Below are 14245 nucleotides of genomic sequence, written 5' to 3'. Positions count from 1 at the left end.
AGATAATTAACTTCAAATGTTTAGTTAGATTATAACTGTAATGTAACCTTTAAGTTAAATAATAGCAAAGGTAATTCTACTGATTAATTTATATTAATATATTATAATAATGTAAGGACAGATAATCAGTGGCTAAGTAGTTATCAGTCTTACCAGTTTTCATATATAGGCTCTACATATTAGTCTGTAGTTATTTATAAGTATATAAAACTATGTACTGAAAGTAGAATAAGTTAAATAAACTACACCTTCATTAATCCAGCAAAATTTAATAAAATAATAACGTTATCAATCGTTTTTAACGATTTTCCTCGGTTACAAAAAAAAAAAAAAAAAATAGAACATTAAATATAGAACATAAAACGTGTTCGGAATAAATATAAAAATTAACCGTATAAACCACACTCGTACCCAGCAGAATTCAATATACAAAAAACTTAAACAAACACCTTAATGTTCGCTGAGAAATTTATTAATTTAACTAACGTTTTCGGCTTATTCAATAAGCCATCTTCAGGTTTTAACTTTCGAACAAGAAACAATATCGTTCTATTAAAAGAATACAATAGTTTGAAAAAATTCAAATCATTAGTAACGGACAAAAAATAAAACAAAGAGGATGAACATGGTAATAAAAATAAATAAATAAACATAAATAAATAAAAATGGTAATATAAATAAATAAATATACAAAAATATATAAAAAAGAATAAAAGGAAGAACGTGGTAATATAAATAAATATACAATAAAATCGTAAAAGATACAACAAATGTAAGGTAAAAACGTTTTACTCGTGCCCATATATACTACTATCTATCCTAACCAGAAATACTTCCCCATAGAGCTCACGTGTCTCTTATAAATTTTTAACTGCATATTTCCAAGCTAGAAGGAAGACCTTCTGCGTCCCTTGCGTTAATACATTTATCTCTTAGTTTGCTTCTGTAAATTTCTATCTTTTCAGCCGCTCTTGCCAAAGTTGGGGAGTGTACCTGCTTTATGATTTTCGCCTCATTCCAATGTACTAAGGATCCCTCCGCCTGCCCCATCTGGGCTAATACCGTTGTGTTGGAACCTTTTCTAATATCATATTTATGTTCCTTGATCCTTATTCCTAGGTTTCTAGTAGTAACCCCTACATAATCTTTATTAATACCTAATAGCTGGTTCTCGTAGGGAATCTTATACACACCCGCCTTATCTTCTTTTTTAACTAACCCTTTATCGTTTCTAAGTATTTTATACAAATTCGGAGCTCTTTTCAAGATCACCCTTGTATCCTTAGTTCTTGCTATTTCTTTCATAATCCCTCCCAGATACTTATTGTATGTAAATTTCGTGTATCTGTAAGGCCCGTGCCTGGTGTCCTTATCATTACTGGCCTCAAATTTTCTAATAATTCCCTCAATGACTTTCCTCCTATAACCTAATGTTCCTGCTATCTGTATAATTCTTTCTATCTCTGTATCCCGGTCTATCACATTTTTACAGTATATAAAGGCCCTTCTAACCAATGCTCTAAATGCTGCTAACTTATATTTATAAGGGTCATTAGAGCTTGCAGGGATATATAGTGGGCTATGTGTAGGTTTAATGAAAACGCCGGTGGATATATGCCCTTTGTTAAATATAACATTAATGTCTAAGAAATGTACTATCCTGGAGCTTTTCTGCTCTAGCTTCAGGTTAAGGCCCTCTTCGTTCTCGTTAATTCTATCTACAAAGTTAGCAATTACTCGATTGTTCCTCCATATTATAAAAACGTCGTCTACATATCTCTTGTAGAATACTATATCCCTTTCGAAGCCCCGCAAAAACCTTTTCTTTAACTTTACTAACCACAAGCTCGCAGAGGAGCCCCGAATTTTTAAGAGGAATGCATGGTGAACAAAGTTTTTCCGATGTCCATTTATAGAATCTGCATCCCGAAAGAGTGCAGCTCGCTAAAACTAAGAATTTGTTTTGCGTGCCTTAAGAAATCCATTAAATTTACAAAAAACAAAAAATATGGGGTCCTGAGAAACCTCATTGATTTGGAAAACAAAGTTTTTAATGAAAAGCCTGATAAGCTTATGGACATGAACTTAGGAGTGGCACATTTTACTGATAAGGTTTACAAGAACTTAAAGAAACGCTATATTAAGAGAATGAAGTGGATTATCTATAAGCAGGTTCCAAAAAATAATAGGAAGAACGTTACAACGTACGTAGTATGGGACCAAATTGAAGTACCCAATAGGGTAAAAGAGCTGCTGAACAAAGGCCCGAACTTCGTCCCGGAGAATGCGGGGATATGGGAAACGTCTTACCAGGAGATCGAAAGAGGAATTAGTGGTTTGGACCCGGTGGAGAAGGACTATTTTCGTTGGAAAACTGTGTTAAAAAATCAAAATAAATGGAAAGGAGGAAGCTATAGCAAGGACATCAGGTATACCAAGGGATGGTTAAAAGAGAATAATTTGATTGCGGCAAGAGCAGATAAAAGCAAACAAATTGTCATAATGAGGAAACAAACATATGATAGAGCCTTAGAGGAATATATCAGAAAAACGGAATGTGTGAAGGTCAACAGTAAAATAGTTCAAGCTATTGATAGAAGGGTTAAAAAACTGGAGGAAACCAAACTAGCGAGGATCTTACCGTTTGTCCGTAAATGCCGGAACCCTAGACCAGGGCTCCCTAGACTCTTTGCCTTCGCCAAAACACATAAAGAGGGAAAAGAAATAAGGCCTATTGTGGAAAAACGAAGAGCACCTACATTTTTCCTGGAAAAAAGATTACAAGAGTACCTCTCCTCACGGATGGAAAATAATAAATTAGTGGTAAAGGATCCTGTTATGGTAGTTAAAGAGCTACAAAGCATCGCTTTGAAGGATGAAGAAGTGGGAACTGTGTTAGATTACGAAAGTTTGTACCCGTCTATTAAGATTGAGTCCTGTGTAGAAGCACTTATGGAGTTCTTGTTCAGAGATAACCCAACGTTAACACAACACAGAGATGAGGTTATAGAAATGGCTAACCTAGTATGTTGCGAATCCTTCTTCGCGTACGAAGAACAAGTATATAAGCAAAAAAGGGGAGTACCGATGGGAAGCCCAATTTCGGGGCTCCTCTGCGAGCTTGTGGTTAGTAAAGTAGAAGAAAAGGTTTTGCGGGGCTTCGAAAGGGATATAGTATTCTACAAGAGATATGTAGACGACGTTTTTATAATATGGAGGAACAATCGAGTAATTGCTAACTTTGTAGATAGAATTAACGAGAACGAAGAGGGCCTTAACCTGAAGCTAGAGCAGAAAAGCTCCAGGATAGTACATTTCTTAGACATTAATGTTATATTTAACAAAGGGCATATATCCACCGGCGTTTTCATTAAACCTACACATAGCCCACTATATATCCCTGCAAGCTCTAATGACCCTTATAAATATAAGTTAGCAGCATTTAGAGCATTGGTTAGAAGGGCCTTTATATACTGTGAAAATGTGATAGACCGGGATACAGAGATAGAAAGAATTATACAGATAGCAGGAACATTAGGTTATAGGAGGAAAGTCATTGAGGGAATTATTAGAAAATTTGAGGCCAGTAATGATAAGAACACCAGGCACGGGCCTTACAGATACACGAAATTTACATACAATAAGTATCTGGGAGGGATTATGAAAGAAATAGCAAGAACTAAGGATACAAGGGTGATCTTGAAAAGAGCTCCGAATTTGTATAAAATACTTAGAAACGATAAAGGGTTAGTTAAAAAAGAAGATAAGGCGGGTGTGTATAAGATTCCCTACGAGAACCAGCTATTAGGTATTAATAAAGATTATGTAGGGGTTACTACTAGAAACCTAGGAATAAGGATCAAGGAACATAAATATGATATTAGAAAAGGTTCCAACACAACGGTATTAGCCCAGATGGGGCAGGCGGAGGGATCCTTAGTACATTGGAATGAGGCGAAAATCATAAAGCAGGTACACTCCCCAACTTTGGCAAGAGCGGCTGAAAAGATAGAAATTTACAGAAGCAAACTAAGAGATAAATGTATTAACGCAAGGGACGCAGAAGGTCTTCCTTCAGCTTGGAAATATGCAGTTAAAAATTTATAAGAGACACGTGAGCTCTATGGGGAAGTATTTCTGGTTAGGATAGATAGTAGTATATATGGGCACGAGTAAAACGTTTTTACCTTACATTTGTTGTATCTTTTACGATTTTATTGTATATTTATTTATATTACCACGTTCTTCCTTTTTTTCTTTTTTTGTTTTATATATTTTTGTATATTTATTTATTTATATTACCATTTTTATTTATTTATGTATATTTATTTATTTTTATTACCATGTTCATCCTCTTTGTTTTATTTTTTGTCCGTTACTAATGATTTGAATTTTTTCAAACTATTGTATTCTTTTAATAGAACGATATTGTTTCTTGTTCGAAAGTTAAAACCTGAAGATGGCTTATTGAATAAGCCGAAAACGTTAGTTAAATTAATAAATTTCTCAGCGAACATTAAGGTGTTTGTTTAAGTTTTTTGTATAAAAATTAACGGAAAACGCCAAAACGGACAAAATATAGATAACTAAACAAAATAAATAGCGAAAAAATATACACAGGGTGTTTCTTTTAAACTTGACGGTACTCAGAAACATCTGTAGAGCAATCTAGCAGTCGAACTGTCGCCAAATTTGAGAGAGTGACTAAGGACGACATGGAAAAGAGATAGAATTTAGGTACTACTTTTTTTTTGCGGAAGATTCCGCGAAGAAAAAAGTAGTACCTAAATTCGCCGGTAGAGGAGGATTTTGCACTGTTGTAGCGAAAAAGCTACCAGCACTTCACTGAAGAACGGGTCATTAGTCGTTTTTTTCCACTCGCATGGCCGCCTCGCTCCCCAGATCCAACCCCATGTTACTTTTTCCTGTGGGGTTACTTAAAGTCCAAGGTCTATTTTGTTAGTGTCCCAAACTTGATGACTTTGAAGGACAACATTTCTCGAACTGTGATGAACATTCCTGCAGACATGTTACGTTCGGCCATAGAGAACACGGTGTTCAGGATGCAATGAGTAGTCCAGCAGGACGGTGATCACATTAAAGAAGGGAGAAGGTTATTTGCTGATTAAACTTTCATCATTACTGAAACCGCTATCTCATTATTCATTCGTGTGTTTGTTAATCGCAGCTGGATTTTATGCAGATTCTTAGCTGTTTTGCTACAACAGCGCCAAATCCACCCCTACCGGCAAATTTGGGTACTACTTTTTTCTTCGCGGAATCTCTTTCCCATGTCGTCCTTAGTCACTCTCCCAAATTTGGCGACAGTCCGGCTGTTAGATTGCTCTGCAGATGTCTCTGAGTACTGTCAGTTAAAAAAAACACCCTGTATATAAGATCTAACGAAACCAGCATTTTCCGTTAATAACATTAATTAATGTAAAAAGATCTCCACATGGTAGACAATGAGTCCGCGTCTCTATGGTTTATACAACCAGTTCTCATGTGCGCCTTGTAGATTTTCAATTTCTCAAGATGTTTGATCGTTTGCCTATTCGTCGTCGTTTTTATAATTGCTGCTTGAACCCATTGGACGTTAACATTTATCTGTCTTTCCTATGATGCCAGCGCAGTGTAGTCAAGGTTCTTACTGATTGTATATTTGTGTTTTTGAGCCTTTGTTTTAAACTGCGCATCGTGGCACGCACATAAACAAGCTTGGAATTAAAACGTTGGTTGTGCAAAGGCACCAAATATATACCTGTTGTTAAATTCCGTTCCTTTTTCTTTTTATCGTTTCTTAAGATTGAAAACAGTGGGATTACGTCGGTATACAATACGAAAATTATCAGACCTGGCAGTACATCTATGTATCTTGTTTTAAAAAAAATGAGATGTAATCAAGCACTATTCTTTTTATATTTATTCCAAACACATTTTATGTTCTATAGTTAATGTTGTAATTTTTGTAACTGAGGAAGATCGTTAAAAGCGATTGAATACGTTATTATTTTATTAAATTTTGCTGGATTGATATAGGTATAGTTTATTTATAAGTAATTTAATTATTAGTGTTAGTAAAGTAGTGAGTAAGTAATTAGTAGGAGTCTAGTAGTTAGCAAAGAGGCAACGCCACGACATAGACTTTTGCGCAGTTATTTAGAAAGTTAATTGAGTATTTGCGGATCCGCAGTGCTGGATCCAGCAGGCCGAAGAATGCACTGGATCCAGCTGGATTGCTAAATGAGAGATCCAATTCCTAATTGCTGCCTCTCAATCTCATAACCATCAGCTTGTGAAGTCTGAACAACGAATTGCCTTATTACAACTTACCAGGTGTTTTCCATTGTTTGGAATGCAGCCCTCCCTGTGATGGGTGAGAAGCTCCCCATCCTCCAATTTCTTCAATTTAATAGCATGTTAAATGTTTCTGTATCTCTATGGGCAGGGATGTAAATATTAATGTAACCACCTTTACTGCCACGAAGTTTGAATTAGTCAGGTCTGTATCTACACTCTTAAATCCTGCCTTAAGGAATGGACTTTTTCCTCGTGTCACCTCTAAAAAACTGAAGCTTTTATAGATGGATCGAATTCAATGGATGGCACGGAAAGCGCCTTTGTGATCTTACAGACCGGTGAAGAGGTTTACAACGATTCCTTTGCTGTACACCCGGTATTTTGTGTTTTCCAATCTGAGATCTTCGCTGTATTGATGGCAATCAACTGGTGCAACACTAACTTTGTGAACAAACTGATAAACATTTTTACAGACAGTGCTGCGACTGTTGCTGCTTTGGGGAAGAAGGATAATACTCACCCTGTTGCGAACAACACATTCTCGGCAGCTTCTACGTCTTTTCACAAGTATGCCATCAATTGGATCAAAGGACACAGTGGCATTCTGGGTAATGAACGGGCTGACTTTCTGGCGTGAAACGTAACACCTAAACCTGATACTCCCTTCTGCCTACAATCTCATTTTTAAGTCAACACTTAAATACCTTATCTGAGACAATGTCTTCGAGACCTGGCAACTGGATTGGGACGAGATTCCACAACAGCATGTAGCAAGACGTTTTATCCCAAAAGGCAAGGAACGTGTTCACAGCAAATGGATTCAACGCACACATGATTTAGCCCAATTTTTGACAGAACACGAGCGCTTTCGTGTTTACCTGAATATGTTTCACCACTCTAATTCTGACTGCTGTCAGCTCTGTGATGTGCAGGACGGTGTCATTGCGCTATTTATACAACTGTGCTATGACGGATTACATCAAGCATCAGTGCATGCAACATGCCAATATGAACAATATAGACTGGCCAGTAAAGCCTGATTTGTTCTTACAAAGCAACAGCAACCTTAACTTGTTAAAGGAAAATAAATAATAAATAATAATCTAACACCTTTATCGTTGCCGAGAAAGTTTAATTTAAAACAAACGTTTTCGACCTATTCCATTGGCCATAATCAGATTAAATAAACCGACAAATGGAACAGTTCCGTTCCAGAGGATCGAATACAAATATTTAAATTTCAAAAAAATTGACAACGGATTAAAAGATGATAAATAATAAAGGAATATTGTATAAAATTAAAAACAAGGAATAAAATAAAAATTAAAAATAAACTCAGAAAAACTGCTAAATACAAGTATCAACTAAAACTAATGCAGAACCATAAAATAAACATGTAAATTAAGTGTTCCTTGCAGAGTTTTTAACCATATACTTCCAGGCCGATGAAAGGCCTTCAGTGTCCCTCGCATTTATACACGCCCCTTCCAGTTTGCTTTTGTAAATCTCTATTTTCTCAGCGGTCCTAATTTACATGTTTATTTTATGGTTCTGCATTAGTTTTAGTTGATACTTGTATTTAGCAGTTTTTCTGAGTTTATTTTTAATTTTTATTTTATTCCTTGTTTTTAATTTTATACAATATTCCTTTATTATTTATCATCTTTTAATCCGTTGTCAATTTTTTTGAAATTTAAATATTTGTATTCGATCCTCTGGAACGGAACTGTTCCATTTGTCGGTTTATTTAACCTGATGATGGCCTATGGAATAGGTCGAAAATATTTGTTTTAAATTAAACTTTCTCGCCAACGATAAAGGTGTTAGATTATTATTTATTATTTTTTGCTAAACACGTTCTATTTATTGTTAAAAAAATTTGTTTCACTCTGCTCTATTAGACGTGGGATTCGTTGACCTGCTCTCTTGGGATCTGATTCACTCTAGTCTTGATACCAATGTGTATACACACCTTGCTCTGATATAATAGCATGTAGACTTTGATGTACAACAATGTACTTTTATTTTTATTCTTTTATTTTTAATAAAAAAATAAAAAATAAAGTAATTAAATAAAATATTAAAAAATATTTTATTTAATTTTTATTGTTATTTCCATTTATTTTATTCATTTATTTTATTTTACTTTGCCTTTTCTCTGCTGTTAGAGTATTGTATCCCTTATACTGTACGACTAACACATGTATCTACTATGTATTTTTGCTTGGCTATGCTCACGTTGCCAGACAATAAAAATTATTTTGATTGACTGACTGACACAGTTTTGTGTTGATTGAGGAGAGGATGACGACTTATTGAGACGTGGAGGAATGGGCAAAGACTGACTCATTCAGCTGTCTGATATTAAAACGGTAACACACGGCAGTGGGTCGAAGGATCACGGGACAGCGTCTTCTTCCATGCTGAGAACTTATAGGAAGATATACTCACAAGTGTGAAAGTTGACAGTTATTAGACAAAGTTATCACTAAGAAGTTATGTCATTATTTGGTTACGGAGTTATTTCTGATTCTCACATATGCATATATTTCTGAAAGAGATTTTTTTTCATCGAATGCATCTGTTCCATTTGATGCATATATTTCACCTTTATTTTGATGGAAAGAACTGTCAGGAAACAGTACAAATTCTACAGTTGACACATGTGGCTTTACGGAAACACTGTATCGCAAAATCTATCAAATAGTCACAAGTAGAAATTGAGATGTTTCATTTCTTTGGAATAATTGTCGATATCTTTGTGAGCACTCTCTTCAGCTGAGATTTGTTGTTGTCAATACCTTGGAATGTGTTTACTAAGTCTAACATACTAAGATATACAGTCATAGTGCCATTGGCAGATAACACTTATTTAATTTAAACGTAGCGATAAAGCAATAAAATACGGCCGAAAACAAAACTGAATCACAATACATTAACTCACAAACCAAAGCGATCAGTCTGTAATGAATGGGAATGTCCTATACATAGTAGAAAACCGAACCAAGTGTTTTCTATGCAATCAACATAGGAAGTGGTCCTTGAACGAGATGGCCTATGGCCCTTTCAGAAAGTAAAGTTTGAAAAATTTTCCTATCTCACACGTTTTCCGTAAAAAGCAAAGAGAGGAAAAATTTCAACCCTCTTCTGATTATCGTTATTTTCTAAGTATTATTCAAAACTGAAATAGATAAAATCACCACTTCTGTCATTGGTTTGCAATTAATAAAGCATAAACTTCGATTAAACATATAAACTTTTATACATTTTAAATATTGGAACTCAATCTGCATTAATGATCATTAAATATTCCTTGATTTCTTTTTTCTTTGTAGACAAAATACAGTTATATAATTTAAAACAATAATTACCTTAGTTTTGAATACAGTTTACTCAAAGTAATTTGTATTGGAATAAAGAGAAATATGGCCAAGAATCCTACTAAAATAGTCCATCCATAATATTTCCACAACATCGCTATCGTAACAATGATGAAGAAAGGAGTTGTAAATAAATATGGAATGGTGAAAATTCTCTATAATAGATGAAAATGTCAAAATACACAATAAGTATTATTTAATTAAATTATAATGAATGTCAATTTTAATATTATTCTATCGAAAATCAATAAAATATATAAGAAGGTTTATATAATCTACTCATTTTTTCAGCAGAAGTTCGTTAATCGGGCTCATAGTGGATACGTACTGTACATTGTTTCGATTTTCTTTTTATTGTAATACAGTGGTGCCTCATATAACGTAATTAATCCGTTCCAAGTGCACGTCCGTTAAGTGAAAAGTCCATTATACAAAACGCATTTTCCCATAGAAATACATGTTAAAACATCTAATTCGTTTCGCAGCATAAAATAACTGTTCTGTATCATAAAAAAATAAACATGGTGTGTGTTCTTTTATTCATCCGCGTAACTCTGCGCAAGCGACATCCGTTTAAAAATTCCTGCGGAACGCGTTCCTAAATTCCGGTGGAAGTACGCGCCGTCGAACGGCAAAAACTGTCGTGGCTATAATTTGGCTATAGGAGAGCGGCGGGTACATGTTTCCTGAGAAGGCATCTTTGTAGCATTGAAGCACGAGCTGTGCTTATCTTCAATGTAAAGCTTGAGAAACCATTTAGTTAAAAATAAAGTTGTTATATCGTTCAAGCACTGGATTAATTGTGAGCACACATATTTTAGCATGCGCCAATAACGTAACAAAGGGTTATGGGTCCATAAAGAAAATTCCAGCGTTGATGCAACTGGATTGAACGACCAGCAACGGTGAGCCTAAATTTGTTATCTTAGAAACCAAATCTTTATAATGAATAGAATGGCCGAAATAAAACATGATCAGTTATCTGAGTTTACGGGTAACAATTTCACAAGCTGGAAGTACCGTATAATGGCCGGCAAGATTCTAGGTCCGAATGACGCAAGGGGAGGGAGGCAAACTGTCGACCCCCCTGGGTAAGCAAAACAGTCAAAGGAACCATACCTGTATATGTGTGCGTTCGCGAGATATAGCCCTCGAAAGTTGGGCCTACGTCACGCGGGTTCGCGGGCAAAAAAGCCGGGTCACGTGACCCAATATTTTGTTTTTCGATTTTTCCGCCTCTCAGTGTTTAAAAAAAGCGTGCCCCCCTTTCCTAGTCCCCCCGCGCGCCTCCCCCTCCTGTCCGAGCCGCCGCCGCCGCCTCCCCTTTGCACGCGGCTCGCGGGCCAAGTCTCCCGCTCGCAGTCGTCCGGAGTCGCCATCTATTGCCTGTAAATACAAGTATCTATTATTATTACACCTCTTACCTGAGCGGGGATTCGAACCCCCGTCCTGGCAGGCGCCGGTCCACTCCCGTACGCACCCGCCCGTCAAGTCGCTCTGCCAGAACCTATTCGGAACTCATATTTCAGGCATGCGAGGCCGAGGAACGCACTGCGCATGACTGACCGTCCACGCAGGCCCCACCTCCGCCAGAGATGCAGCGCGCCCGACCACGCGGCCCCACCTCGGCCGCGAAGTTGAAGCGGGCCCCTCGCGCGGCCAATGGCGAGCCGGCCGCGGGTCACGTGACCGCGGCACGGCCTACCGAAGTGTTATAAGCCCGTACGCCGCCTTCGGGCCATTGTTCCTAGTTTCACAACTGCGTACAGGTATGTAGAGTATGTTTACAAATTTTTCAGTACAGTAGAGCGCCGTTAACCCGCGGCAATTGGGGTCCAAACTGCCGAAAGCCTTCGAAACGCAATTTTTAGTTGTACTTCCGAAAATTTTCACTTTTAAATTTTACCCCATTTTTGAGGGTCTCGAAAGTTCTTATATAGGCATTTTGGGGAGCCCGGATCTCGCGAAGGCTCGCCCGTACAGTACACCCATAATTCAATATTTCCGCCGCGGCGTACGTGGTCCGCGGCCGAAAGATTTTATGATAATGCATAAATTACAAGAAATGAAGTGATTTACGTTATTCTCGATATTCGTTATTCTAGTTCTTATTCTCGATCTTCGCCATTCTAGTTTGAATTTCATTATAAGTTATTTTCTTCGTTATTGATAAATATAAGACTAATCTTCTATAAATACCTGTTTGAAGTTGTAAGCCAGCATTTAAATATTTAATCTGCGATAGTGCAAAATTGGGATCCAAGCTCTTTCCGCGGCTTAACGGCGCTGTACTGTATAACACTGATTGTCAAATACTGCTAGCAGTATTTGACAATCAGTGTTTAACAGTGTTTGGAGTATTTGTAATTGACTTGTATTTGTAGAATGCCATTTAACTGCGATCAATCAGCGTCTCCCGTTGTGGATCCCGACGACATATTTGACAACTTGACCTCGTACGAATTTCGTACCTACCTCCGCACCGAAGAGGCCGCTGAGAAATTTTGCCATCTTGTGGGGCTCGTGCCACATCCGGACCTCACCGGTTCCATACCGCCGTGTCCTCGTTGCAGAGGTAAGCATCGCTTGATTCTCGCATATACAGGAGCAGCCGATATTCGCAGCGCTGCGTTTCGGTACGTTTCTAAGCAATTTCAATGTGTTTGTCGTAATTTTGCAGGACCCATGCTGAAGGAACCGGCTCCATCTGAGAGGTTAGGATTCATCTACCGCTGCGAAAAACTGAAACAAAAAAAGACAGTTAAACGACGGACAGGCGGCATCGTCAGGAGGGCCGTGTGCACCAGTAGCCTGTCATGCACCCACAACACGTTCTTTAAACGGGCGAAACTGTCAGCACTAGAAGTATGATATTACAATCGATTGTCGCTTTCTGTAATTTGATCGTGCCGATTACGATGACGTATGTATAACAGATGTGTTTTCTTTGTATTTTACAGGTGCTGACATTGGTCTATTCGTGGGTGATGCAGCTGCCGGTCACCATCGCGGCGGAGCAATGCCGCGTGGCCCTCGCGACAGCGGTAGATTGGTACAACTTCTGCCGGGAAGTTGCGGAAGTTTTCGTCTCCCATGCTCAAAACATCAAGCTTGGCGGTGAAGGCTTGCACGTCGAGGTGACCGTCGACCCACGTTGCTGACGTTGCCGAAATGGCTGTCTATATTAATGTTATTTTTTCTATCTTTTCAGATCGATGAGACCTTCACCCGGAGGCGAAAATACAACCGCGGCCGCGTAGGTGTAGGCACCCAAATTACAATATTTGGTGCCTACTGTCGGGAAACGCGAGAGCTGATGTACTGGCATGTAAGTAGTAGCGAAACATTACTTCCTTTTATTGTTCAGTTATCGTGGAAGGCACACTGTCCGGCACACATTGGCGCATTTCAGACGTGTTATATTTTCTCGTATTCTTTCAGGTGGACAACAAAAGCAGACGTGTTCTGTGGAGCCACATGCTCAGATACATCGCTCCCCATTCCATCATCGTTTCTGACAGCGCGGCCCAATATCGCGGTTGTGCGGCTTTTTTGGGCTTCTCTGGACATAAGATCGTCAACCACAGCCAGCGGGGCCCCGGGAGGTAAGAAGCACGAAACTGTGCTATGTGCTAATTGAAAGAAATGAACGGGCGTTATGGAGAAGCGACATTTATCTGTTTTTTTTTTGTAGATTCGTAGACACTGATGACCCGGAGGCCCACACTCAGAACATCGAGTGCAGAAATCGCTGGCTGAAGAAGTCCATAAAGTCGCTCCGCACGGACAGGAGCCTGCAAAGCTACACCTGTACGTACGTGTACAGGACGCGGTTCCTGTCCCAGTGGCCAACAACATCGGCCAAATTCCGGCAGTTTCTACGGGACATCGTGGCCGTCTACCCGGGCCCCGGTCACCAGGGTCTTCAACTCCAGACGATCGGTGTGCCCGTGGATCAACATCTGCCGCCAGACGTGCCCTATTTCGATGTTCCCGTGCACGAGGGCGACGAAGAGGAACGGCAGGGGGATGACGACCGCCCAGTGAGTAGTGCAGCCTGTGTATAGTGCGTGCGACCAAAGGATACTTCTTTGCGGATGTGAAATCTGGATTATGTGCTTTTTCAGACAACATTGGGCGACACAACCACCACCTCTGTCATCGACCCCCAGGACCTAGCTGAGGCGGGAACCAGCGGCGTCACCCCGTCCTCACCTACAGAACATCAGGAACAGGCTAGGCGTCGCCAGGTAGCGAGAGGAGGACGTTGCGGGAGAAGCAAGAGGAGACGCTGTTAATAGTGAGTGCAGAATCTGTTTTCTTGCCCTTTTCTATCGGTAGTTAGAATGTGTTAGAGATATCGAAATAGAAGCAGCGCGATCGGGTTTAGATCGAAGCGGAACAGGACATCTGATGTTCGAAAAGCATTGCTCTTTGCAGCTTTGAGTGTTAACGCAAGGAAAACTTTTTATGCCGAGAATTTCGTTAAAGGGTTGCCCGATGTTGTTTGGCTGGAATAGGTGCATCATCTGAACATCCATTCCAGCTGAACAATATCGGGCAAG

The 14245-nt window shown here is 38.8% G+C and overlaps 1 protein-coding gene across 1 annotated transcript in view; it reads right to left on the bottom strand.

Moving 5' to 3' along the window:
- The window catches only part of LOC136982334 (ATP-binding cassette sub-family C member 4-like), a 147686-nt gene that overhangs the window by 71508 nt on the left and 61933 nt on the right, over window positions 1–14245 (bottom strand). Inside the window, exon 6 of the mRNA XM_067278809.1 lies at window positions 9672–9835. Within this exon, the coding sequence (XP_067134910.1) occupies window positions 9672–9835 (164 nt within the window). The remainder of the gene's footprint in view (window positions 1–9671; window positions 9836–14245) is intronic.

This window comes from Centruroides vittatus, unplaced genomic scaffold, assembly GCF_030686945.1.
Source record: "Centruroides vittatus isolate TY-2023 unplaced genomic scaffold, ASM3068694v2 contig_82, whole genome shotgun sequence".
In the NCBI taxonomy this organism is placed as follows: domain Eukaryota; kingdom Metazoa; phylum Arthropoda; class Arachnida; order Scorpiones; family Buthidae; genus Centruroides; species Centruroides vittatus.
This window is presented reverse-complemented; position numbering and strand designations above follow the sequence as displayed.